Raw genomic sequence first — 25,353 nt, 5'->3', positions numbered from 1 at the left:
ATTTTACAAAAATACTATTTTCATGCATAATTTAAAAAGATAAAAAAAATAATTTAAATACAACAGTGGATTTTAAAAAAAAATCAAAATGCAACAGAGAAGGATCCTTCATTTGTAAAACAAGATACAGTAAGTAAATAATTTTAAATAATGCATTTCCACTGTGTTAGATTTATCAACTGCTTAAAATAAAACTAAGGCACCACTTAGGCGTTCTAGATCGTTGTCGCGTGGCAGCTCACGGTATACGTGCAGGCGACCGCTCCTTTATACATACTTCCCTGTCTAATACCTGTAGGGGGAAAGTAAGGGGGGTGAGCTAAAAGCTCAGTAAGGAAATGCTTATCAAACAATACCATATAATATCACACATACCATTAATGTATTTATTAAGTTTTAGCAATATCATACATGCTCTTTTATAACTATAACCAAATAACTGTACATATGGAAACCTTTATCATACAAGTCTATACTATTTGTTCACACCGTACACATATACAGAGATCATAACTCCAATATCATACTCATACTCATAACATAATCATATCAATACTATAAATAATAATGTCATTATCACAACATTGGCATATCATAGCCATTACTTACATAACCCGGGCCTAGTCGACCTACAATATCACAGGCCTAATCCGCATATAATAACATGGGCCTATGCGGCCTACCATTGTTATAGGATAGGGTATCTCTATATTCAACAGTAACATCACTGTATCATACCCACCATAACAATCTCATACACGACTCAGGAAAATGCAGGGTAGGGTATCTCTACATTCAACGGCCTTATCCCGTATCATACCCCACCATGGTCCCTCACTTTACCTGAGACGTTAGCATACAACATATAACATACAACAATACACCATACAACATACAATACACAACATACAACATACACATATACAAGTCATAACAACCATAATTTATATATCAATTTCCGAATATTGTGTCCATACCACACATTCTCAGTACCATATACAGACTTATAGTAACAAATCATAACTCATATTTCAGTACACAAAGAATCCAAATTTATGCAGATAAACACATATAACACTATCTAATTTCCTTACCTCAAATCCCGCTGCTTAAGAGTTGTTATCTTGTCACTACTACCTATAATAAGACATGGGTCAAGACCCTAATATTAAAATTCGTACTCTTACAGTATAGCAGAAAGATTACTATTTTTGACCAACAACTACACTAATTCAGTAAAAGTTGTCTTCATAAAAATTATAGGAAATTCCATTATCTTTCCAACGATATAAAGATCATTAAAAATGGATTAAAACTGAGAGAGTTCTGATTGTTTTACTGAAACTATTTCTGAGAAGGAATATGGAGTAACGAATTATACGACTTAGCAAAAATACAAACTTTTTGTATTGAAAGGTTCAGAACTAGAAGATAACATCTTCATGAAAGTTTTAGGAAATTAAATTCCCTTTCCAATGATACTAAAATCTCTTAAATTGGAATTATATTCAAAGAGATATTACAATTTTACCAAAACAGTTTTGGAAGAACAAGATTCAAGAAACGAATTACATGATACAGAAGGAAACTAACTTTTCGACATAGTATAACTCCGAATTCACGAAATGTTTCTTCATAAAACTTATGCCAAATTGAATAAGCTTTGAAACCATATATAGATCATTAAAAATGGACAAGAATTGAGAGAGTTATGGTATTTTAAGTGAAAGTACTTTTTCTGGGAATATGAAAAAAACGATTTACAACAATATCAGAAAGATGATAATTTTCGACATAGAATATCACCGAAATGGTGAATAGTTTCTTCATAAAAATTTTAGATCATCGAATAAGCTTTCTAACGATACAAAAATCGCTGGAAACGGATCAATATTGAGAGAGATATGACTATTTTACTAAGACAATAATTTTCAGAAAAAAATAAAAACGAGATTTCATAGTTTAACCTAAAAGTTCACAACAATAAGTGGAAGAACTCTCTTACCTCTTGATGACTCTTCTTAATCAGTCTAGATCTTGAAATCTCAAATTATTAGAATGGTGATGATGATCTCAATGTTATGTTGATGAAAATCATGAGTGTTTGGCGAAGAGAATGAAACGAAGGAAAATTATAAATCTTTGATAGATAGCGAGATGGATAACTTGTAGGGTATAGGATTTTATGAGTGTCTTCTACAGAAGAATTGTATTAGAAATTTGAAAGAAAGAGATTGAGATTGAGTTTTATTTTTCTCGGGGGTTAGAGGCTCTGCATATTACGTATCGAGAATGTGATAGATTTAGGTTTTATAATCTAATTAAACCCATAAAATAAAATAATAAAATAACCTTGTAATGATACGATACTAATTTAACTCTAAATAGAATAATTAAATAAAAATCTTATTTGTTAGTTATAAGTTTTAAATTTGAATTTTAAAACTTAGGGTTTCTATACTAAACTTAACAGGTCGTCACTTTGTACCTTGATTTTGACCCCAATAAAGTTAAAATTACGATAAATCTATTTCTACATAATTGATAGATCTTTGAATTATCTTTCCAACGCCACTGAAATCACCTCAATCCGAGCTCTAGAACTCCAGATATGATCGTTTTAGTAAAACAGTTTTTAATCCTGCGAATTTATCCAAACCTACGAATTTTTAACATTAACTCTATAATAATGTTATTTAATATCACTTATACCATTAATTAAAATCCACTAAATAATTTATAAAACCCTAATAAACTTTCACATTGGGCTTTAATTAAATGATTACCTACCTTGTAAAAATACCATAATATTTTACTTTCGTAGTTAATATAACTTTAACTCTCTCTAGAAAGTTGGTACAATAATCTAAGCAACAATCTCAACTCACTAACAACACAAATATATAAGATAATTATCCTCACACAATTAATATCCCAAGGAGAGAAAAAATTAAATACTATTTTAATCTGGATATTACAGAAATACTGCTAAAAGTTGAATTAAATACCATATTTTATATGATTTAATATAATCACTTTTAGAATAAAAAACTATATAAACACTAAATTTTGAGTTTTTAAGCGATATAAATCTAATAATTTTTTAGTTATATAAATAACTAATGTTTGTAAAATTATAATTTTTGTTTAATTTTAGGGAAATTTACAAAAATACTGGAATTTGAGTTAACTTTTACAAAAATACTGTCACACGGAAATCTTTTCAAAAATACTGTGTTTTTGTAAAACACCAGTAAAACACAAAGCAGAACAACTCAAAACAACAGTAGAACACTAGTAAAACACTAGTAGAACACCAGTGAAAACTTAATACAGTATACTGCAGTATAAAACTTATGAAAAAACACAGTAAAAAAGTTAAAAATTCCGCCTGACAGTATTTTTGTAAAAAAATGACTAAAGTTAGTATACCATGTAAATTTCCCTAATTTTATCAATATAATCTTTGTTAGTGTCTTGATTAATACACAAGTAAGAATTATATTCTAAATCATTGAGTCTAGATGGAAAAATATATTGATTATTTTTAATAAATTCAAAACGAATTCTAAATTGACTAAACTAGCAAAAAATTACAATTTTATTAATATTAGATAAAAAAAAATGATAAAATTTATGCTGGCATGCTCATATTGTTAATTAAAAAAATTTATGCAAAATAATCTTTTTTTTAACAAAATTATAACATTTTTACTGTCAAATAATTTTTTTATTTTTTATATTTTACAATTTTTTTTTATTTTTTTTATTTTATTTACAATTTTACATTATCCTATTAAAAAATATATATATAAAATATAATATACAAATAATAAAAAAAATAAGAAATTACAATTATAAAATAACACGAAAACATAACTATTCTGTATTTTTAATAAACAACCAAACTTTATAAATTAATGACAAAAATATTTAAAATATCGTTACACTTTATTTATTATTATTTTTTTTTGACTTTTTTTGGTATTTATAAAAATATCTGTATTTCTAAAAGGCCACAGTCACATAGTGGTGCCTCATTGATACCCAATATTATTCATAGTTTAATCATGTTTTTAGCGTTGAACACATCATAATTTTTTTTTTAAAAAAATCAATAAATTCATTTAATTTTCAAAAAAATTGTCTTTCTTTCTTTCTTTCTTTCTTTGCTAAAGTGGGCCCCACATTCCGATCACCTTCCTTTCTCGACACCCACTAAACCACGTGGTGCTCGAGATTAGAGAATCGGAAGAGGAGGGAGAGACTCGTAAAAAGTCACAGGGTCCGCGTTTGACGCTTCTATTTTAAATTTATTTAATTTTATTAAAATTATAAAACCAAAAAAATAAAAACACCATTTTTTTCAGCCAATCCTAAGTGACCGTCTTTCGGTGTCGTAGTACTTCTTCTTCTTCTTACTTCTTTCTCTCTACTTTCTCTCTCTTTCCATCATTTTCTCAGAAACCAAACGAAACAACTGACCGACGTGGCAATGCGAAGTCGCGACCCCGCCGCGTCTATTAACGCGTGCTCAACCACAAAGCCACCGCCAGCTCATCGCAATCGGTCATTTCCATAGCTAGGGTTTTTTTATTTTCTTTCTAATTTTGGTTTTTTGTTGTTGTATTTGGGGGGTTTTACTCTTTTTGGTTTGATTTTTTTTTTCGAATTCGATTAAAGGGGAAAGAAAAAGTGGAATCGGTTCGATTTTTGTGAGGTTATGGAAGAGCGAGAAGCGCAAGCTTCGAGCTTTTATAAGCCATCGCTTGGAGATGAGGGAGGTGGTGGAGCGAGGTTTGACCAGTCGGTTAGGGAGCTTGAGTTGAAGCTTATGAACGTTGATCAATGCGAAACGATTGGGGACTTGGATGATTCTCAGTTAGTTGGAGCTTCGAATACGATCGTCGCTGTTTCTGCTGGAACTGATGGTTTGGGTTTGGGTAAAGGTGGTTTGAATGAAGTGAAATTGGTGGAGAAGCGGAAGAGAGGTCGGCCGCCTAGAGGACAGGTCAAGGCGGCGGCTCCGGTGAGGAAGAAGAAAGATGAGGAGGATGTTTGTTTTATTTGCTTCGATGGTGGGAGTCTTGTGCTTTGTGATCGCCGGTAAGGGATTGTTGTCTTTGATTTAAGAATTGGGTTTTTGTCCTGGCAATCGAGGAAGAAAGACTAAAACTTGTAAAGCTGAAGCTTTTCACATAATCATAGATAGATAAAAACCGATAATTTCTTATATGGGCGGGGCTGAATTTTGGTGAGGAGCAGAGTAACTTAAAAATCATATTAATCTCAATTGTGGTTTATTATGATTATTTGAGATTTGGAAACTAGAAGGCGTTTTTTTTGTGTGTGTGTGTGTGTGGTTAAGCTTAAAATTTGGATATTCATAGTTAGTTTTGTTTTTGAGGTTACACGTAATGAAAACCGTGTTGTGCTTTCATTTTTATGATTTATTGGCTATTAAAAGAGACCTTGGTATAAAGTATTACACTTGCTCTCCATTAAAAAATTTGGTGCTTATTTTTTATGCGTTTATTGTGAATTGTTACTTTATTAGGGGCTGCCCCAAGGCATATCACCCGGCGTGCATCAAGAGGGATGATGCATTTTTTCGATCAAGAGCTAAATGGAATTGTGGTATGTTGAATGTAGTTGTATTGTTTGTTTTTTTTAACATATTTTAGAGAAGTATTTAAGCATATTAAGAGACCTGCAATTCTGACACTGCTAATACAATGAAGACAATTTTAGTTGCAATACATTTATGTTAACAAATTGGGTAGTCAAGTAAAATCTTGCAGAAGTTGTTTTGTAATTCTTTCAACTGCCTTTTTATCTTTTTCTTTTTCAAGTCACTTCTTAAATAAATGCTTGTACGTATTATATCAAATCATCAGTTCATTATTTGAACAATGTGATTTTATCACTTTCCTTATTCCAATTTATTATCTTCTTCAGGTTGGCATATATGTAGCACTTGCCAGAAAGCTTCACATTATATGTGTTATACTTGTACGTATTCTTTGTGTAAGGGATGTATTAAAGACGCCGATTATGTTTGTGTTCGAGGAAACAAAGGATTTTGTCAAACGTGCATGAGAACTATCATGCTGATTGAAAAGTTGAATGTAAATAAGGAATCGGTATGTTGACTAAAATCTCTAGCCTTTCTCTCAGAATTATCTGGTTTCTTGTTTATTTGTGAAGTTAAAAGCTCTCATAATGTTTGCATTTGCAAGGATTTCCATTAATATAAGAATGTATCATTATCTATATAGTACATTACGACTTCTCTGCCTTGGGTTTTATACTCTTGAGTAGTGTATGCTCACTTGCTGCTGTCCTCTTGCCTAGTCCTTATTTTTAAGACTAAGAAATATTCAATTATGTGTGGAGCTTTGAGGAGACACGATTATCATGTTTTTCTTTTCTTTTTGGTTTGCTTTCTGCAGCCTCAAGTGGATTTTGATGATAAAAGTAGCTGGGAGTATCTTTTCAAAGTCTACTGGGTTCTTTTAAAAGATAAATTATCATTGAATATAGATGAGCTCTTGAAGGCTAAAAACCCATGGAAAGCTCCTCCACTTGTGATTTCTAATAGGATTTCTTCCTTCGAAAATTATTGTGGAAATGATGATAAAACTTTTGCTTCAGGCAACTCTTGTGCAGACCTTGTAGCCTCTAATGCTAAAAGAAGAAAATTCGAAAATGATCTTAATGTTGCACATGAGAATTGTTTGCCTGTTGACGAATCTGGCAGTGATATAGCAAAGCCTATTCAAGCAGAACCAAACTGGGCCTCGAAGGAGCTCCTGGAGTTTGTTGCTCATATGAGAAATGGTGATACTTCTTTGATGTCCCAGTTTGATGTCCAAACTTTACTGCTCGAGTATATAAAGAGAAACAAGCTTCGTGATCCTCGTCAAAAATGTCAAATTGTTTGTGATTCAAGGCTTTTGAACATGTTTGGTAAAGCGCGTGTTGGTCACTTTGAAATGCTAAAGCTTCTTGAATATCATTTTCTCATAAAAGAAGACTGTCCTGTGACCAATGCTATTATGAAGGAAATTGTTGATTCTGTTGGTAGCCAGATGGAGTCAGATCAGAACTGTCATAGTCAAATTACAATGAATAGTGATAAGAACACCAAGACACACAGTAGGATTAATGACATAGGATTGCCAACTAAACTAGATGCATATGCAGCAGTTGATATGCACAACATTAACTTAATTTACTTACGTCGAAATTTGTTGGAGAATCTAGTTGATGATGCTGAAAAATTCCACGAGAAGGTTGTTGGGTCAATTGTGCGAATAAGACTTCCTAGTAATGATCAAAAGCCAGATGTGCATAGGCTTGTCCGAGTAGTAGGTATAGATTTTATTACTTGGCACATATATATGTGTGTGTATATATATTTAAGTATATTTTTGGGTGGGTGGTGTTTGTTCTTATGATAAACCTTACAGCATTGCATATCCACACTTGCAGGAACCACTAAGAGTACAAAATCTTACAACATTGGCACGAAGGCAACTGATGTCATGCTTGAAATCATAAATTTGGATAAGAAGGAGCTTGTATCAATTGATGCAATTTCAAATCAGGAGTTCTCTCAGGTTATTTATAACTTAATGCCATTTCACATTTGTTTATGAATTTATAGTTCTCTATTGACTAGTAATTTACGATAAAGTTTTTATTTTTGTTTGTCATCTTCAGTCTCCACTCTCCATCATAATCTAAATGCAAATATTGTTGTCACATGGTTATGTTTTTGTTCATTGTGGACACAATAATGACAGAAAGTATGCATTCCACATAGTTTACTCAAGTAGAGATAGCCATTTTCCAGCCAGGGAAAAAAGTGGTTTTGATAGGAAGTGCCTATTTACATTGAGATTGTACTATGCTTTAGTGCACTTTGTTTAGGCTCTATATATTCTGGTTCCTTGTTTAGAAATCCAAGAAGCAGTGAAGGATATCAAACATAAGAAAACTTTTTCGTTGTTGTCTTTGCAAAATATCATGGATACATAGGCATTGCACGGTTATGGCTGATGAGATACAAGAATTTAGAGCATATCATTCTATTGTTTGATCATTAATGTGTTAGCCATTCTGCAGGATGAATGTGAACGTTTGCGTCAGAGTATTGAATTTGGGCTCAACAAGCGATTTACAGTTGTAAGTGTGCCTAAGATGTTCCACTTCCATGCCCTTTGTGAGATATTTTTTTTTACCTCCTATATGACTTACATTTTAACATGTTCCAGAGTGAGATCCAGGAAAAAGCAATGGACCTTCATGCAGTGAAATCAAATCATGTAAGTTACATAAGTAAAAAATGTTTATTCATGTCCATGGTTTGGCTGACAAAAATAATTAAACAAACAAACACGTGTGCAATATTTTAATTTCTTATTCTTATGCATGGTCACATTGTCTGATCTAGGGGCTAGAGGCAGAGATATTGCGGCTTACTAATCTTCGTGACCGAGCTAGTGAAAAGGGACACCGAAAAGAATATCCTTTGTTCTCTATAGTACTAATCTTTGTTATTTGATTTTTCTTTTGTATTTGAAATTTTCTTATAAGCCAAGCTTTGCATGGGATAAAATACTTGCAGTATGCAGTGGAAAGTGACAGTCGCATTATTTTTTACCTTTTACCCTGTTATTGAGTACTCTACTGAATTGAAGTATATGAGTATTCCTTGACTGTATTTCACTCTGAGAGAATGCGTGGAGAAATTACAGCTTCTGAATTCACCAGAGGAACGTAAGCGCAGACTGGAAGAGGTTCCCGTAGTGAACTCTGACCCGAAGATTGATTCAACCTGTGAGTTTGATGACAATGGTGAGGAATTAAATGAGCTCTTGTATAACATAGAATACACATTTGTTATTCTCTCAACTCTTTTTCACTTTAATCATTCTTATGGAATGTTATACTTCTCTGATGATAGTCTTACTGAATCATATACAGATGATAAATTCAAAACCAAAAGATCTGGCTTCGATACAAAGGAAAAGGATCCTATTTCTTCTGGACAAGGAAGGGATGTCTTGATTAACGGTGGAAGCAGTGCACTAAATCATTCAACCGCCTCTCTTGAGCAAAGCAAGGATAATGTAGAAATAATTGATCTAAATGGTTCGTATACCTTGAATAACAAGGTTGATCCTACTGATACAGGTATTGATTGGAGTAATCAAGCAGTGTTGGGGTCCGAATTATTCTCTGATGCATTGGAAGTTTTGACACTGGGTCTTTCCACAGGGGCAAATCAATCTGTTAATGATTATGAGATAGAGAAGATATGGCATTACCGGGACCCAACTGGGAAGGTTCAAGGTCCGTTCTCTATGCTACATTTGCGAAAATGGAGTGCAAGTGGAATGTTTCCTCAGGAGTTGAGGATATGGAGGGCGAATGAAAAACAAGAAAACTCAATACTTTTGATTGATGCATTGACTGGGCAGTACTGTAAAGAGCAGTTATTACCATGCAATAGCCATTTGCCACAGGAGGAAGTCAAGGGTTCTTCTGATGATAGAGGTAATGATGTGGATGACAGGCAAAACAAGAGCATGATGATGAATGCTACTGCAGCAGATGGTGAAAGAGTCGAGGAGAGCAGAAATCTTGAGCAGGATGACCTGAGTCGGCTTCGTGAGGGTAACAATGAAGCTGTAGGTAGTGATGGATTGGGCTCTCATTTGTCTAGCTGTGCTACTCTTGCGGTCAATTCCAGCGAGGAACATAGTGGAATTTTTCCAGAGGGCTGGGAATCATTTAAGGCTAATCCTATTTGGCCTCAGGCCCAAGTGAGTAGTTCGTTACCCACTTCTGTTTTGCCTGGGAATCAAAACTTGTTGCATCATAACAGTGAAGAACATGGAACTGAAAGAAACTCCGGTCAGAGCAATGAAAATATGACTCCGGATTGTCAAACTAGAAATAACCAGGGCTGTGAAAACCTATCTGAGGGTGAAGGTCAATCAGGTCAATCTTCTGGTCAGAACTGGAGACCTCCTGTAACTAGTCCTTCAAATGGCTGGGATCCCAAAGCTGAACTTGAGTCTGTGGTCAAATCACTTGGACTATTTGACGAAGACCAGGAGGAAATGCCAAATCAGCCCACTTCCACCCAAAAGCCAAGTCATGAGAGCCCAGAAGGTCAGGTTGCTGAAAAGTCTCAGTCTCCTTCAATTGCTCCCATTCAGGGTGCAGGTGTTAGCTGGAGCCCTGCTTCTAGTCTAGTTAGTGGTGGCGCACAGCTACGTAAAGCAGCTGGTGACTGTTTTGGATATTCCTCTAATCCAGCCAAACCTGCTGTTGAGGAATGGGACTCCAGTCTTGTCTCTGCATCTTCTCTTAGGCCAGCCAATGCCGACATTGCCAATGATCATGCTGCCACTCCAGCTTCAATTAGTGATCAACTTACACATTCTTCATCCTCTCATCCTCAATCTAATGCATCTAGTTGGCATGATTTAGTTCCTGATCCTGATGAATTCAGTTCTCTACCTGATGAATCCGTTTCAGATTTACTAGCCGAAGTTGAAGCTATGGAGACTCTACATCGTTTGTCTTCCCATAATATGCTAAACCATGGAGGTGAGTTTAGAGAGGGTTCTAAAACTGATTGTCTCAGTTCTGTTGAGGAATTTAGCCCAGCACCTGAGCCTGGAAAGGGTGATGCTTTGAGCTCCACAGCTGACGTACACTTAACTCCTCAATCTAATGTGACAGATGAATCACATGTTAGAGGTAATGCAGGTGTAATCGATCGTGGAAAGAGGTCTAAAGGGCATCCTTCGGTGAGTGCTGATATGGAAGGGGATGCGAAGCACAGTGATGTTTCAGTAAACCAATTTGAAGCAAACCCAGATATTCAACCACATGCACCATCAACAGCAGGTTGGGATGTGGCTATGACAGATGTCCCTTGGAATGCACGATCCGAAAGCACCAACAACTGGGGAGCAGTTCCTGCAAATGCAGGAATGGGGGGCTGGGAAGGAGGATTAGAGCAAGGAAATGGTCTTATGGATTGGCGTCCTAGTCAGCCAACACCACCACAGGTAAACACAAACATGAATTTGGTTACACCTCCGGCGAGCCTTTTGGGAAGCTATCCTAGACATGGTGGTGGAGAGACTTTGGGAAGCTATTCTAGACATGGTGGCGGTGGAGAGACTTTGGGAAGCTATCCTAGACATGGCGGTGGAGAGAGATTAACTAGTCCGAGAGATCGGGGTTATCACAGTAGGGATTCAGGTGTTCATAGGAATAGGCATTCCTTGCACAGGCAACCATTTTATGGTGGCAGCGGCTACGGAGGATCTCAGTTCAGGCCTCCCCCCAAAGGGCAACGAGTTTGTAAATTCTTCGAAAGTGGATTCTGCAAGAAAGGTACATCATGTAGTTACTTGCACCCATGATTTTGGGTTAGACACGGCATAATCATAATCATCGGTTAGATACTTTTGTTCTTCTGTATCATCATTATTTGTAGTAGGGGAAGCTTGTTCTTACCAGTGTTGTAATTTTAACCTGTAAAAGTAGCAAGGCAGTCGGTCAGTCAGTCAGTCAGTCAGTCATGCGGCTTAGTATATGCATATGTATTTTTTTTTGGTGATAGCTTAGCCGGGTCCATAGTTTCATGTTTTGATGGACCCTTAATATTCATTTTCTATAATGGGCAAATGGAGCAGATAATGTCTGCCATTAATGCATTGATGGAAGAGTTTTCAACATAAGACCCTCTCTTCTCTTTCTCATTGTGTAAGAATTATTTCATTTCAACCCACACAACAAAACATTTCACCTATTTAGTGTTTTAACATAAGTGAGAAATAAACATAACAACAATTTATAGCAACAAAATCACACTTTAAACTTTTTTATGTAGTTAATTAAGAAATATTAGTTGCATTATTTGTTTATTGTTCCTGTAAATCAGTTTAACATCATACTATATCTCACTAGTTTTGGTAAATAAAAAAATTAAAAACATATTTTTAATACAATTGGACTGGAGATGAATAATTTGAAGGTAGCAAAGTTGTTAATTTTGAATTGTCCAGTTTCTTTTAGGGGGCCTTGCTATTATATTCAAACTTGTTTATTACAAAGATAATTGTTTACTCTATATAATTTTTAAATAATTGTACATATTTTATCATAAAACTAAGTCGACACACTGTAATTTCTTTCCTCAAATTATTGGCACTTTCAAGTTTTGTTTGTGGAATGTAATATAATCATTATTACCAATATAATGTTTGTTTTTAGAAGTGATCTAACGGGATTACATTGTGATGATAATTATGTAATGGAATTTTTATTACATTAAAAAAGTTGTCTAATGAAAACTTCATCAAAAATATTAAATAAAGGAAGAGGCCAGAATTCAAATGAGGGCACTGGTGGGGTGTTAATTAGAGGGACTCCATGCGTTAGTACTTTTTGCTTTTTGCCTTAATTGAACTAAAGTTCTTTCCAAAAAAAAAACAAATGAAATAGAACTACTCTTTAATTTGTAAAAGATTCGCTTCTTCTTTTGTTTCTTGCTTATTTTGTTTTTTGGCTAGATCCTCTAACTTTATGGCCCATAATGTGTCCAATTGGGCCTTTACCCATAATTTATATGATTTATGGTTGTATTGACATTACTACTATTCCTAAGAACATTTGCTGTAATGACCGCGAGGTCTAATATATTATGAATGAATGAACGTTCCTTTAAAAAAAAAAATGAAATAGAACATAAATAGTAGCCAGATGGATAAGTGGACGGGTGGACGAATGGATCAAGTATAGTGGTGGAGTTTGAGGAATAAGTTCAAAACGGATGACTCTATGCTTGAGTGAGAGCAAGTAATTAAGTGTTGAATATTCAATGATGTTTACATTGTTTGGTTCCCTTTTTATCGTGACTTTTTCACAACTTTTGCCCACTATTCACGCGACCCCTTGACTTGTTCAAGTTAGTTGCTCCCCTAGTATCGTGAGAATATTTACTGTTTTGCTGGTTAGTTTCAAGTTTACTTGGTTTTGCTCGTTTAGTTGATTGGTTAGATTTAGACTTGAGTGCAACGCGAACTGTTGCATGGCCTATGGGTTTGCTCTTTGTATATTTCAAGGCCTGATGAATTCGTTTGAGTGTCTTATTGAGTTTAAGAACATTGAATTCGGAACTGATGGGCTTGCTTGACTATCATATGGCCCTTCTTTGGTACACTAAGCAGATTTCTAACACCACTGTTGTGCTAAAATTAGATATACGCAAGTGCACGTAGTCACAAACAAGTAATACAATGGTAAGTAAAAGAGTATCGTCTCCACAGGGATTGATTAGAAATTAATTATGCAAAAATCAATACTAAACAATTTGGGTAAAACAAACAAGAAGTGATGATGATTTGAACTAGGCTAGAATTAAAAAAAAAAAATGAGAAAGGAAAATGAGCAAAATAATGAGCTAGAACAATCAAATCCACTTAGAATGCAAATTCAATGTAAATGTCATAGAGGAATACATTAGTAATTAAATTTTGTCAACCGGAAATATAAATGAACATATGATTTTTTCAAACCTATATGTTATGGGCTCTCAAGATTAAATTAACATATTCCTATGCAAATCTAAACCCAGAGAACACATATTAAGCACCAATTTCCCATGGGTCATACAAGGTAAATAGCATATTCCTATACCATCTACAAATTATACTTTTCCATGGTGATAATCTTGCATCATTCAAGTATTTCCACTAATCTTATTTTTTCCAAAATCAAGATTAGCTAACAACCTACAATTGGTGATCAAGCAAAGTAGGTAGACAAATATTAGGCATCCTTGAATGAACAAAACTTCATTACCAAAAATATTCATAAAACATCAATAAAATTCACAATCCAAGGTTCATTTAAAGCTCTAACTAAGATAAATTAGTTCATGCTCAAAAACATAAAAATACCTAAAATTCTATCATCTATTACAAAGTTTAGAAGTAGAAAATAAAATACAAGAAGAGTAAAAGGTAAAGAGAGCAAACTATTAGCATAATCTCAATCTCTTTCATTCCTTGTACTTCTCCTCCATTTCTTCCTTTTCTTCTTCTTCTTCATCCTTTTGAGTTTCTTTGAATAATGGCTGCCAAGAAATGTGTTCCTCCTCTTCTTTTTTGGTATAATGGAGGCTAGGTTATATTCCCCCCTCTTTTTTTTCACCAACATATCTTTCATAAAAACCTATTCCTCATGTGCCCTAGGAATTTTCTAGAAACTTCCTCACAAATCAGCCACAATCCACATGTATTTATGCCACCTCAGCTATTTTTGCCACATCAATTAATGAATTGCCACGTCATCTTTTTCTACAATAGTTTCAACAATCAACCCTGCTACTTTTGCTACAGCAAAGTTCCTGGAAAACTTCAGCAAAACCTTGCACTTTCTCTATTAAGCCAATTTCTTTTCCAAAACCCAAATAAAACTTAATAAATTTCCACTAACAACCCTAAATTACCCAAAAGAACATAAAAATAAAGAATAACATATAATCTCACAAAATGGAAGGAAAAGAACTAAATACAAGTAAAATACACACACAAATTAAGCTAAAAAAACATAACAAATAACTCTTTATTCAAGAGTTATCAACTACACTTTGTCCCTCAGTTTTTAGTAAAGCAACTTCAAACAGGTTAGGATCTTGTATGTATTTGGGACGAGTTCAAAAGGTACGATTCTAATATAATTACAGAAATCCTTGAAGTATTGCTTGAGAGGAAGTACAACCCTTGTCTTAATATGCTCGATACTCCAAGCACCTATCCTCGAAGAACCACTAGTGTTGCAGTTTTCATGATTTGACAAAGGAGTTGGAGGAAAACAACTGAATTCGCCTGGTGTGACTAAGCGAATTTGAAATTCTTCCTCATTCTTGATACTGCAGGATCTTAAGAACAAACCCACATACGGGGCAAATGACCTAACTCTAGATTCATTCAACTGAGCTTCGAATTGGACTAAAGGGTTCTGAGGTAATTTAGACTTGCGCTCTTTTGGAGACATGATGCCAAAGTTTAGTTTACCCGGGGAAAAAGCTACGGTAACCTCGGGTAAAAATAAAGGTCTTTCCAAAGGATATTTTGTTAAACTAGAGGACTCTGGCCAAACCGCATCTCACAAGAAATGACGTTTCCCATCGACAACTTAGTCTATAAAATGTTTAAAGCGAGCAGAGGCCTCTTCTCGGTCAAGTTTTTCATTGAACAACCTAATTTTTTTGTCATTTATTTTTAATATTATTTTTGGATGTTTAACTCGCGGTTTGAAAGGTAAGGCTGACAGTTTTGGGTTTTCCTATCCTAAAAACTTTGGACTTGAAAATTTTGAATCAGGTATAAACATTGTTTTCATAGAAAAGAAAATATCATAGGAATTCAGACATTTTGGGAAGTAATTCAAAGAAAGGGATTACTAAAACAATAACTACTTTTTCAATTCTGAACAAAAATAACGCATAAACATAACAAAAATCAATAAAAAGTAACAAGGAGAAAGATAAAAGAGTAAAAATCAAAGTCTTACCAAATTCTTGATTTTTATGAAGATGTTGATGATTACTTACTAGAAGTCTCTAGTACCAAGGATCTGGAATATAACGAGAAGAAGGTTTGGAAAAAAATGATGTTGATTACACGAAGGAAATATGTCAAAGACAAGCTGGGCATGCAAAAGTTTTTTTTTAAGTAAAAATGAGTTTTTTATTTTATTTTGTATTTCAAATGAGGTAATGAGGAAGACGATGGTAAAAACTTTTCTTATATCAAAAGATAAGGAACCGTTGATCTAGTTCTAAATCAGATCAAACGATTGGGGGATCTTTCCAAGAAATACGAAAAAGACAGGTAAAAAAGCTCGTCAGTTGAAAGGACGTTTAATTAATAATTGATTAACTTTTCTTGGGAAAAATAAAACCGCCAAAGAAATGCACATTACTAATTGGAGAAACACCGAATTGTCCCACCAAAGATTGTTTAAAAAACTCTTCCAGTTCTAGATAGAGCTTTTTGAGGGGCAATTGTTGTGCTCTTTCAAGCTATAAATATGAACATGTTACGTGGATATTAGTCTCTATATCAAAAATTAAAGGAGATTCATAAATACAACGATTATCTTATCTCAAGATAGGTTACAATTAACAGAGATATCTATCTTGCACTGTGTTACAATAATACCAACATATGATGACAATAAAAATGCACAGTTTGGCGAAACGACAACTGTTTGTGATCATCTCAAAGTTAGCCAGGATAACTTAGAAGCGTACATGACCTAAAGTGATATCGTTAGAAAGGGTAGATAATGAGTTCTTAAAGGCTATTTCGAGAATTGTCATAAATGGCAAAAGCGAGAACAAACATCTTAACTAGCATCTTGCGGAATACGACTAGTTGTTCTCGAACACTATCGAAGAACATGAGTCATATTTTGAATATGTTATCTCGGTAAAGAAACTACTTTCTAAGGACAAAAAATAGTTATCAATAATTATGTTATTTATCCACCTGTTGTAAATATAAAATGTGAGATTTGTCCACGTTTCATGAACGATTACCTAGATAAGATCAAAATAGAGTAATTGTCATTTTTAAAAGCCCTATAAATAAGGATGGAACCTATGGTGTAGGGGAGGAGTTTTAGGAGAAAGAACTCTAAGAGACTAAGTATAAGTATAAGAAATACCTAAAAAATACTATCTTGTACCCATAAATACACACACAAAAAAAAAAACATAATCAAAAATAAAATTAACTTTGTGGAGTATGTAGATTTTTAACTACAAAATCACGTAAAAATTCTTTGTGAATTCAAATATATTTAATAACTATAAATACCTAATTTTTATTTACAAGACTTCATTTGTTGTTAACAAAATTATGTGTTAACAAGTACAACCACAATTCAAATGGGAAATTTGATTTTCTATGCTTAAAAAATCCTAAAATTATATCCCTAAACCTAAATGTTATACTATAGGTAATATATGACTACTTTTGCTTTATCCCCATAATACCCCTCACATTTGAATCACTTGAGTTTTTTTTCTTTTTTTTTTTTTTTTTTTTTTTTTTTCGGTTTGAGAGAGACGAAGAAAGAGGGGTTGGGTCCGATGGTCGGACCATTGGATTTTTTTTTTTTTTTTTTTTCGGTTGTGACAGAGACAAAGAGAGGGGTTGGGTCCGATGGGTTTTTTTTTTTTTTTTTTTTTTTTTCAGTTTGCAGAGACAAAGAGAGAGAGGGGCTGGTATGGGGTGGGAGAATTGTAGGGGTGGGAGCGGAATGGGTATGGGGGTTTTGATCGCAAATGGGGATTTGGGAGTGACGAAATCGGAGTTGGGATTAGAAACGAAAAGACGAAGAGTGAGGTTTAAGATCGGAGATAACAGGACAAAGAAACATGAGGTTTTGAAAGGAGGGAAAAGGGTGTTTTGGGATGATACTAATACAGATACAAGTAGTTTCAATAAAGATTATGTTAGTATTGTAGCTAATCAACTCAATGATGGTGATGATGATGATATTAGATAAAAGTTATTGGAATTTGGTCGAAAGAAAAAAAGAACAAATATGAATATATATATATACTAGATGAGAGTTACGTGGCGAGCCACGTAAATATTAGTTTTATATAAGTTTTAGTGGTTTTTGTTTAAGAATCCAGTAACTGAGCAATGGCAACAACAATGATAGATAGATCTATTTAAGTTTTTTATATTTGTAAAGATTATAAATCTAAACTTTTAATTTTCTTGATTTGAGATTTTGAATTGTTCTGATTTATTTGTTTATGAATTTATTGAAATACTTGAATATTTATTGGTTTTGATTTTGAATTGTTCTTATGTATTCATACTTGAATATTTGTATTAATGAAATTAGTCTGTAGCTTTATGGATTTAGAAAAAAAAAAGATATTTTTTCATATAGAGTTTAAATTTTATATTGATGATTGTTAATGAAATTAGTCTGTAACTTTATGTTTTTAGAAAAAAAAAATGTATTATTTTATATGGTTTGTTAGAGAGATATGTGGCTAAGATGATTTTGTTTAATTTAAAAAAAGATTGTTTAATTTTCTGATTTTTTTTAATTTAAAAAAAGATTGTTTAATTTTTTGGATTTAATTATTGGGTTTATTTGTTAACGGAAGATCAAACCTATTAACATCGTTAAATTTAACAGAATATTCTTTTATTTTTAAGGTATATTCTGTTAAACCAAGAAATGCCGTTAGATAGGCACTTTTAATATATAAAGATTTATACTTAATTGATGGATGTAATGAGTATCTGGATTTTTTTTTTTTTTTTTTTTTTCAGTTTGACAGAGACAAAGAGAGAGAGGGGCTGGGTCCGATGGTCGGACCATGGAGTCCGATGGGTCGGAACCATCGGACCCCATGGTCCGACCATCGGACCACCGGAGTTTTTCTTTTTTTTTTTTTTTTTTTTTTTTTTTTCAGTTTGACAGAGACAAAGAGAGAGAGGGGTTGGTGCACGGAGAGAGGGGGGCTATGGGAGCCGGTGCGCGGTGCGCCGTCACCGTCGGTTGAGGCTTCGGGGTTGAGGTGGTGCAGGAGGTGGTGGAGGTGTTTTGGCCGAGAGAGACAATTGCTTTGGTTCAAATGTGAGGGGTATTATAAGGATAAAGCAAAAGTAGTCATATATTGACTATGGTATAACATTTAGGTTTAGGTATATAATTTTAGGATTTTTTAAGCATAGAAAATCAAATTTCCCATTCAAATCAACTATCATACAAGGACAAACAGTAAGTATAAGTTTTTACTACCCGTAAAGATTTGATACAAACACAAAATTCTAAGGATCAAACAAAATTTACCATTCAACTACATGAAAATATACCTGAAGAACATGAAGTACACTCACAAAAACATTCAAAGGAAAGATTAAAAAAAAAACTAACATCTTGAGAGTTTTTGTCCAAGGCTCAAGGCTATGCTCCACCAAAGAACCTGTTCACCTGCATTATTAGTAGAATTTTGTGTATTAGTGAGAGTGGGTTAAGCTTGTTGGTTCCTTACCGAGGCTAACTGATCTATCTCACTCGATTCGCCAATAATGGAATCGAGAATAAGGCTCTCCAAGGGCTACATTAGACTGATCAAAACTCGAAAACGTGTTGGAAGAGGTAGAGGATCAATAGTAGTTTGGGACTACATGACCTCCATTCTCACCAACAAGTCCTCATTTTCAACTTGCAATTTCTTCATCTACTCTGGAACCTTGACCGCTTGAGCAGTGAGGACAATGATCTTGGTTGTCAGATCAAGAGTTTCAGTCTTCAATCCTTTGCGGATTGTGTACCAGTACTAATAATTTTATCAATTTATCACTTATTTGACTAATGATAAATTAGAATAAAAATTAATGCATAAAATTTGACATTATTATTATTATTCCGAACAAAATACTAACACACTCACTCACCATTAAAAGCCACATGTACGTGTCAAACAAAAACTATAAAAGGAGAGAGATATTGAGAAAAATTCATTTCAGATAGTTAAAATAATAATAATGGCTGATACCACCGCCAAAACGACGTCGTTTTTGACACCAACCCAACGTTACGCGGCCGGAGCTCTCTTCGCTTTCTCTCTCCACCACGCCCAAATCAACCAGACCCGTCCCTTGGGCTCATTCTTCTCCTCTGACGATGATGATCCCTCCTCCGATAATCGGATCAGTAGTGGTAGTTGCAGTAGTAGTACTTCCACCAGTAGCGACTCGGTCGCCGACGATCCTGACCTTTGGGTTCACGAAGTCTCTGGACTTCTTCGCCCTGTATTTAGGTTCATTCTTCTTGTCAATTCGATTTTGAATCGGATGATTAATTTATTGTCTGCGGCTGATTCGATGATCGCATTTTGAGGAAACTTGATATATGGTTTTATCTTTTTTTTGAAAATTTGAAACTCCAAGCATTTTGTTGTTATTGCATTGATAGGTTTTTGGAGATTGAGTCAGTGGCTTGGTCTGGACTTGAGGAAACTGCTGGATCTTCTCCTGCTAAGAATCATGTTGGAGCAGTATGTTCATTTTCTTTCTTTCTTTTCTTTGATTATAATTTGTGTTGCGGGGAGAGCATTTTGGGATTCAGATGAGTGTTTTTGTAAAAATGCTACCAAAAATTACTTATTACCATAAATTTACACTGTGCGATCATTATGATCGCAAAATGGAAAGTCAATTTGTTTATTTTTCTAATTTAGCATTTTGATATTGTTAGTTTGGCAAATTTCCGGATATGATATCACATTTGTTCTGTTGTCTTAGTTCTTGAGGTTGTTGGCGGAGGAGGAAAATGGTGAGAATTCTTCTCAAGATCAACAGCTTGCTTTGTCTAAAGCAGTTGATGCTATGGGACGTAGCATGAAGAAAAATCCTGAAGCTTCCGAGACTAAGAAGGAAAAATATCGTGAATATGTAAATGAGTGTAAGGAGAAATGTTCAACAGCGGAAGTGCAATCAAACTTGGAGGAAGCAGGTGTCAAAACTGGGGTTAAGCAAAAGACTGATGAAAATGATTTGGTGACTGAAAACAAAGTTGTTGTTGAAAAACCCATTGAAGAAGTAATGCTAAGTTATGAGAGGAAAGTGACGGTTCTGTATGAGCTTCTCACAGCTTGCCTAGCTGATACACATGTAGATAGCAAGAAAAGTACCCGTAAAAGAAAGGGATACGATGCCCGGCATCGTGTTGCTCTGCGGTTACTGGCAACTTGGCTTGATGTCAAATGGATAAACATGGTTTGTATCTAAAACCTGTCCTTTGTTGTGTTGTTCACCTAATGTTTGTAGTTGCTAGCATAAGTTTTTATGAGATCCGAATTCTGCATTGTTGTGTGATGCGATGCTTTAGAATTTTGCTGCTTTATCATGTTTGTAATTGAGAATTCGGAATAGTATTTTGACACTCAGCATATATCACCCATCTCATGTGTTTCTTATGTTCAATTTCTGTATGGTCCAAGTGGGTTTGTGTACGAGCATGATTTCTCAGTATACTAAGGTTATTGTTATTCTTTACGTTTTCTTTTTAACTTCAGAATTTATGCTTTCTCCGATCAGGAGGCTATCGAGACGATTGTTGCTTGCTCTGCAATGGCATTGGCTAAAGAAAAGGAAGAATCAAATGAAGTACCCGATTCATCAAAAGGAAAATGGGCCAAGTGGAAGCGAGGTGGTATAATTGGTGCGGCTGCGTTGACTGGAGGAACTTTGCTGGCAATTACTGGTGGTATGGAGCTGGTTATATCTTTGTATGTTGGTATTTCCATTTGAAATGATTTTCGTATGGCTTGATGGTTTTTTGATTTTGCTCGGTGTTTTTCATTCAACAGGTTTAGCTGCCCCAGCAATAGCTGCAGGACTTGGTGCCTTAGCTCCGACATTGGGTACTCTGGTACCAGTAATTGGGGCAGGAGGATTTGCCGCTGTAGCTAGTGCTGCAGGAACTGTGGCTGGATCTGTTGCTGTTGCTGCATCATTCGGAGGTGAATAGTTGATCTCATTTCTAAGGGGTTTTTCAGCTTCAGTTTCAATTTCCCTACTTTGTTATACTTACGGCTCAAAAGTTGATCTCATTTCTAAGGGGCTTTTCAGCTTCAGTTTCAATTTTCGTACTTTGTTATACTTACGGCTCAAAATCATTTTTCTTTTCCTGTTTAATTACTTCCTCAACCTTTCCATAGTTGGATTTCCAAATGATATTTTTGTTTAGCTTATTTATTATATGTAACAGAAAGTATTGGAAAGTATAACTAAGTCATTCCCACATATTTGGAACACCCATATAATAAACTGCATCATCATTCCCCCTCCCCTTTTGTTAGAAATTGGAGCATGTAGAAGAATTGTTAGTGTGAGACTTTTACTAAATTCAACATTTCATGTTTATATAGATATTTTTTTTGTTTCCCCTTACATATCATTATATATGATTGCTGTATTGTCCTTGCTCATTATATTTTGTAATATCAACATAGTTATATATTTATGTTCAGTGGAATAAAATCATGTGTTAGAATTATAATATGGTAAGGTGAAGATGCTCCTTTGCTGTAATATCAACATAAAAAAGAAGAAATATGTTTTGAAAAATAATTCATCCCAAAATGACAGGATTTTCTTTCCTGAGTCTAAATCGAATTATTAACACTAACTGGCTTTCCTTGCATGCTCTTGCTAAACCTAGCTGCTGGAGCTGGACTTACAGGGAGCAAAATGGCTAGGAGAACTGGGAGTGTTGATGAGTTTGAATTCAAAGTCGTAGGAGAAGAAAATCATAATCAAGGAGTGAGTTTTCCGAGCCCTTTTTGTTTTTCACCTGATGAGAACAATTGGTTGTTATTTGGAAATCTTCCATGTCTATTTTTTTTCTTCTCCAATCTCCCCTCATAATTTCATTTGTCAATCTTATATTTTGTCTCTCTTCTTTCCCAACACGAAAACAGAAAAGCGGGAAAAGTTCATGTGCATGCAAATTTGATTGATTGGAACTTTAATTTCTATGTTTGCCAGAGGTTAGCAGTTGGGATCATGATCTCAGGATTGGTTTTTAATGAGGAGGATTTTGTAAGGCCTTGGGAAGTACAAGATGATAACTCAGAAAGGTATATATATGCTTTTAATCACTTCCTGAATGTCAAGAATTCTCTGATCACGTTGCCTGAAAACTAAGAAAACTAGAGGGGTGGAAAAATAAAATAGTGGGAGATTGGAGAAACAAAGAGAAACATAGTTTTTTCGTTTGGACCTTTTTTGTTTGCGAGAATTGTGAACATAGTTGGAAGTTGAAACAGGGTATCAACTCAATCGCCTATTATTATTATGCTATATATAAATCTTTTGTAGGGAAGCTCTATCAATAAATTTATCCATCTCGTATGTATTTTATTATGAATAAAGAACTTATTATTGAACATGGTAGATAGATCTAGAATAGGACTTGAAACTTAATTCCTTCTTATCACTGTGGCAATTTTTTCAGGTATGTGCTGCAGTGGGAGTCTAAGAATCTAATTGCCGTCAGCACTGCAATCCAGGATTGGCTTACATCAAGTAAATGATTTAAATCTCATTGCTATTTTCTGTTTAGTATGGGGACAATGATAACGTAGGTGCTACATTTTGGTAGGAATTGCTTTGGAATTGATGAAGCAAGGTGCAATGATGACTGTGTTAAGCACACTTGTGGCTGCACTGGCTTGGCCAGCAACTTTACTTGCAGTTACTGATTTCATAGACAGCACGTGGTCAATTGCGGTTGACAGGTCAACCACCTCAGCGATTATTTTTATATATATTGCATAATATTTTTGTGATTATGTTAGACAGAAAACTTTTATTTGTCCTATTAGAGACATCCAATTCAAGTCTTCATATTAATTTTGATTTTAGCCAGTGATGCAAATATGAATTTACTGTACAAAATACCAAAATCTAGAAGTGAGAGCTGCGTATAGACTTGTTTTAGGAGTTGGGTTTCAGTTGTGGCTTAGTTTTAGCTCATCATGGAATTTGGTAGTTGTATTTCATGATGAAATTAAATGTTAACTGTCATTTCTCTTCTATTCAACATCTTGTCCGATCTAGAAGCCATCAGATTATTGCACCAGCCTAATTTCTGGACATTAATGCTAAGATAATCTGTTGCTCATGTGATTTAAACTTCCCATTTTAGGCTTTTAAAAGTTAATGTTAGTGTTTGTGCTTTATTTTTTGACTAGATTACTAAAACTTTGACAATTTCTAGATCGGACAAAGCAGGAAGATTGCTTGCTGAAGTGTTGTTAAAAGGGGTTCACGGGAACAGGTTGGCTAGTCTTAACTTAAATGAGTTTGCTAGCTCCTATATCAAGTTTTTATCTATTTAATTTCTGTGTTTTTGTTTTGCCTTCCATGAATCTTTCAGGCCTGTGACACTTGTAGGTTACTCGCTTGGTGCACGTGTTATTTTCAAGTGTCTTCAGTTTTTAGCTGAAACTGAAAAAAATGGTAACTCTCATCTATCCCTCTTTAAAATATCCTGGCTGATAGAATGATGCTAATGTAATGATTGTTGATAGCTGAACTCGTAGAAAGAGTTGTTCTTCTTGGAGCACCGATTTCGATTAAAGATGAGAACTGGGGAGCTGCTAGAAAGGTACTTTATTTTCCTTCCGCACTGATTTTGGTGGGGTGTTTTTCAATCTCAAACACTATCTAGACCTAATTTTCGTATATCTTTTTAATTGCCTATAATAAGCTCCTTTATGCAGATGGTTGCGGGAAGATTCATCAATGCTTACGCTACAACTGATTGGACACTCGGAGTTGCTTTTCGTGCTAGGTATGAATGAAATGAATGATTTTTTTTGGGGGAAGGATAACACTCATTTGTACAATGTATTAGTCAACTTCGTTCCTACCTAGCAAATATTGGTGGTTTCATTGGGCAAATCTCAATCTCAAACTACTAATGAGATTGGCATTTTGTAGTTTTTATTATTGTTCCACTTTTGAGCTTCATTTTTTCTGACTCTCTATTGTGAAACAGTTTACTTACTCAAGGATTAGCTGGAATTCAACCAATAAATGTCCCAGGAATTGAGAATGTAAGATATTTCTTCTCCTTCTCTCTCTCTCTCTTTCTCTCTCCCTATGAGGAACTTTAATGATCTATCGCCTATGCAATATTGTAGGTTGATGTAACTGATCTCATTGAAGGCCATTCATCCTATCTTTGGGCTACACAGCAAATCCTAGAGCTTCTTGAATTGGACACTTACTATCCTGTTTTCCGGGCCGCCAAACAGTCAACACAGAGTGGGTAAACCGAAGCTCAATTCTTACCCAGTTACTACTACTCACTACTGATGTATCTATCTTGTACAGCTTTTGATTACCATGGATTCAGACCTCTTACTGGCTTACTAACAGAATCCATATCGAATAATTGAGAGAAAAAGAGATGATGATGTTTATTCAGAATGGTGTAGCCCCTTGTTCACTTTTGTGTCGTTTTTTCTTATTATGACGTCAATGTCAATTTATTATAACACAAATTCATTGTTTATTTTCATTATGTGATAGAGACCGAAGATTATCCCATGTGATGTGAGTTGTACACATAAGTTATTGTAATGAATTCAACATGTTTATAAAACAACCAATAAACTAGTTGAACAATATAATATACCCATTATATCTACTACACCCTAATATTTACAATTAGAAACACCTCTAATCTCCCTGGATA

General features: G+C 34.4%; 2 protein-coding genes across 4 annotated transcripts; both read left to right on the top strand.

Moving 5' to 3' along the window:
* The first annotated feature begins 4,233 nt into the window (after nt 1-4,233).
* Nucleotides 4,234-11,771, top strand: LOC115712988 (zinc finger CCCH domain-containing protein 44). 3 transcript variants are annotated; one of them, XM_030641445.2, is made up of 11 exons: nt 4,234-5,106; nt 5,558-5,637; nt 5,959-6,143; nt 6,453-7,374; nt 7,495-7,622; nt 8,131-8,190; nt 8,280-8,330; nt 8,459-8,529; nt 8,735-8,862; nt 8,992-9,201; nt 9,286-11,771. In XM_030641445.2, exons 1-11 carry the CDS (start codon nt 4,724-4,726, stop codon nt 11,451-11,453), a joined length of 4,386 nt encoding a protein of 1,461 aa, XP_030497305.2. In that variant the 5' UTR covers nt 4,234-4,723; the 3' UTR covers nt 11,454-11,771. The 3 variants fall into 3 exon arrangements, with proteins under 3 accessions (XP_030497305.2, XP_030497304.2, XP_060970578.1); XM_030641444.2 differs by having other exon boundaries at nt 4,238-5,106; nt 8,992-11,771; XM_061114595.1 differs by having other exon boundaries at nt 4,238-5,106; nt 8,735-11,771.
* Nucleotides 11,772-19,567: 7,796 nt separating this feature from the next.
* On the top strand, nt 19,568-25,283 carry LOC115712673 (uncharacterized). The gene is made up of 16 exons (XM_030640999.2): nt 19,568-19,903; nt 20,059-20,140; nt 20,388-20,861; nt 21,183-21,351; nt 21,455-21,607; nt 22,309-22,409; nt 22,635-22,726; nt 23,104-23,174; nt 23,251-23,386; nt 23,869-23,928; nt 24,028-24,110; nt 24,182-24,258; nt 24,374-24,444; nt 24,652-24,709; nt 24,797-24,920; nt 24,990-25,283. The coding sequence occupies exons 1-16, from the start codon at nt 19,629-19,631 to the stop codon at nt 25,052-25,054; spliced, it is 2,091 nt and encodes a 696-aa protein (XP_030496859.2). The 5' UTR covers nt 19,568-19,628; the 3' UTR covers nt 25,055-25,283.
* Nucleotides 25,284-25,353: the final 70 nt, after the last annotated feature.

The sequence above is a fragment of the Cannabis sativa genome, chromosome 4 (assembly GCF_029168945.1).
Source record: "Cannabis sativa cultivar Pink pepper isolate KNU-18-1 chromosome 4, ASM2916894v1, whole genome shotgun sequence".
In the NCBI taxonomy this organism is placed as follows: domain Eukaryota; kingdom Viridiplantae; phylum Streptophyta; class Magnoliopsida; order Rosales; family Cannabaceae; genus Cannabis; species Cannabis sativa.
Note: the sequence above shows the minus strand (reverse complement) of the source record. Positions and strands in the feature narration are given on the sequence as shown.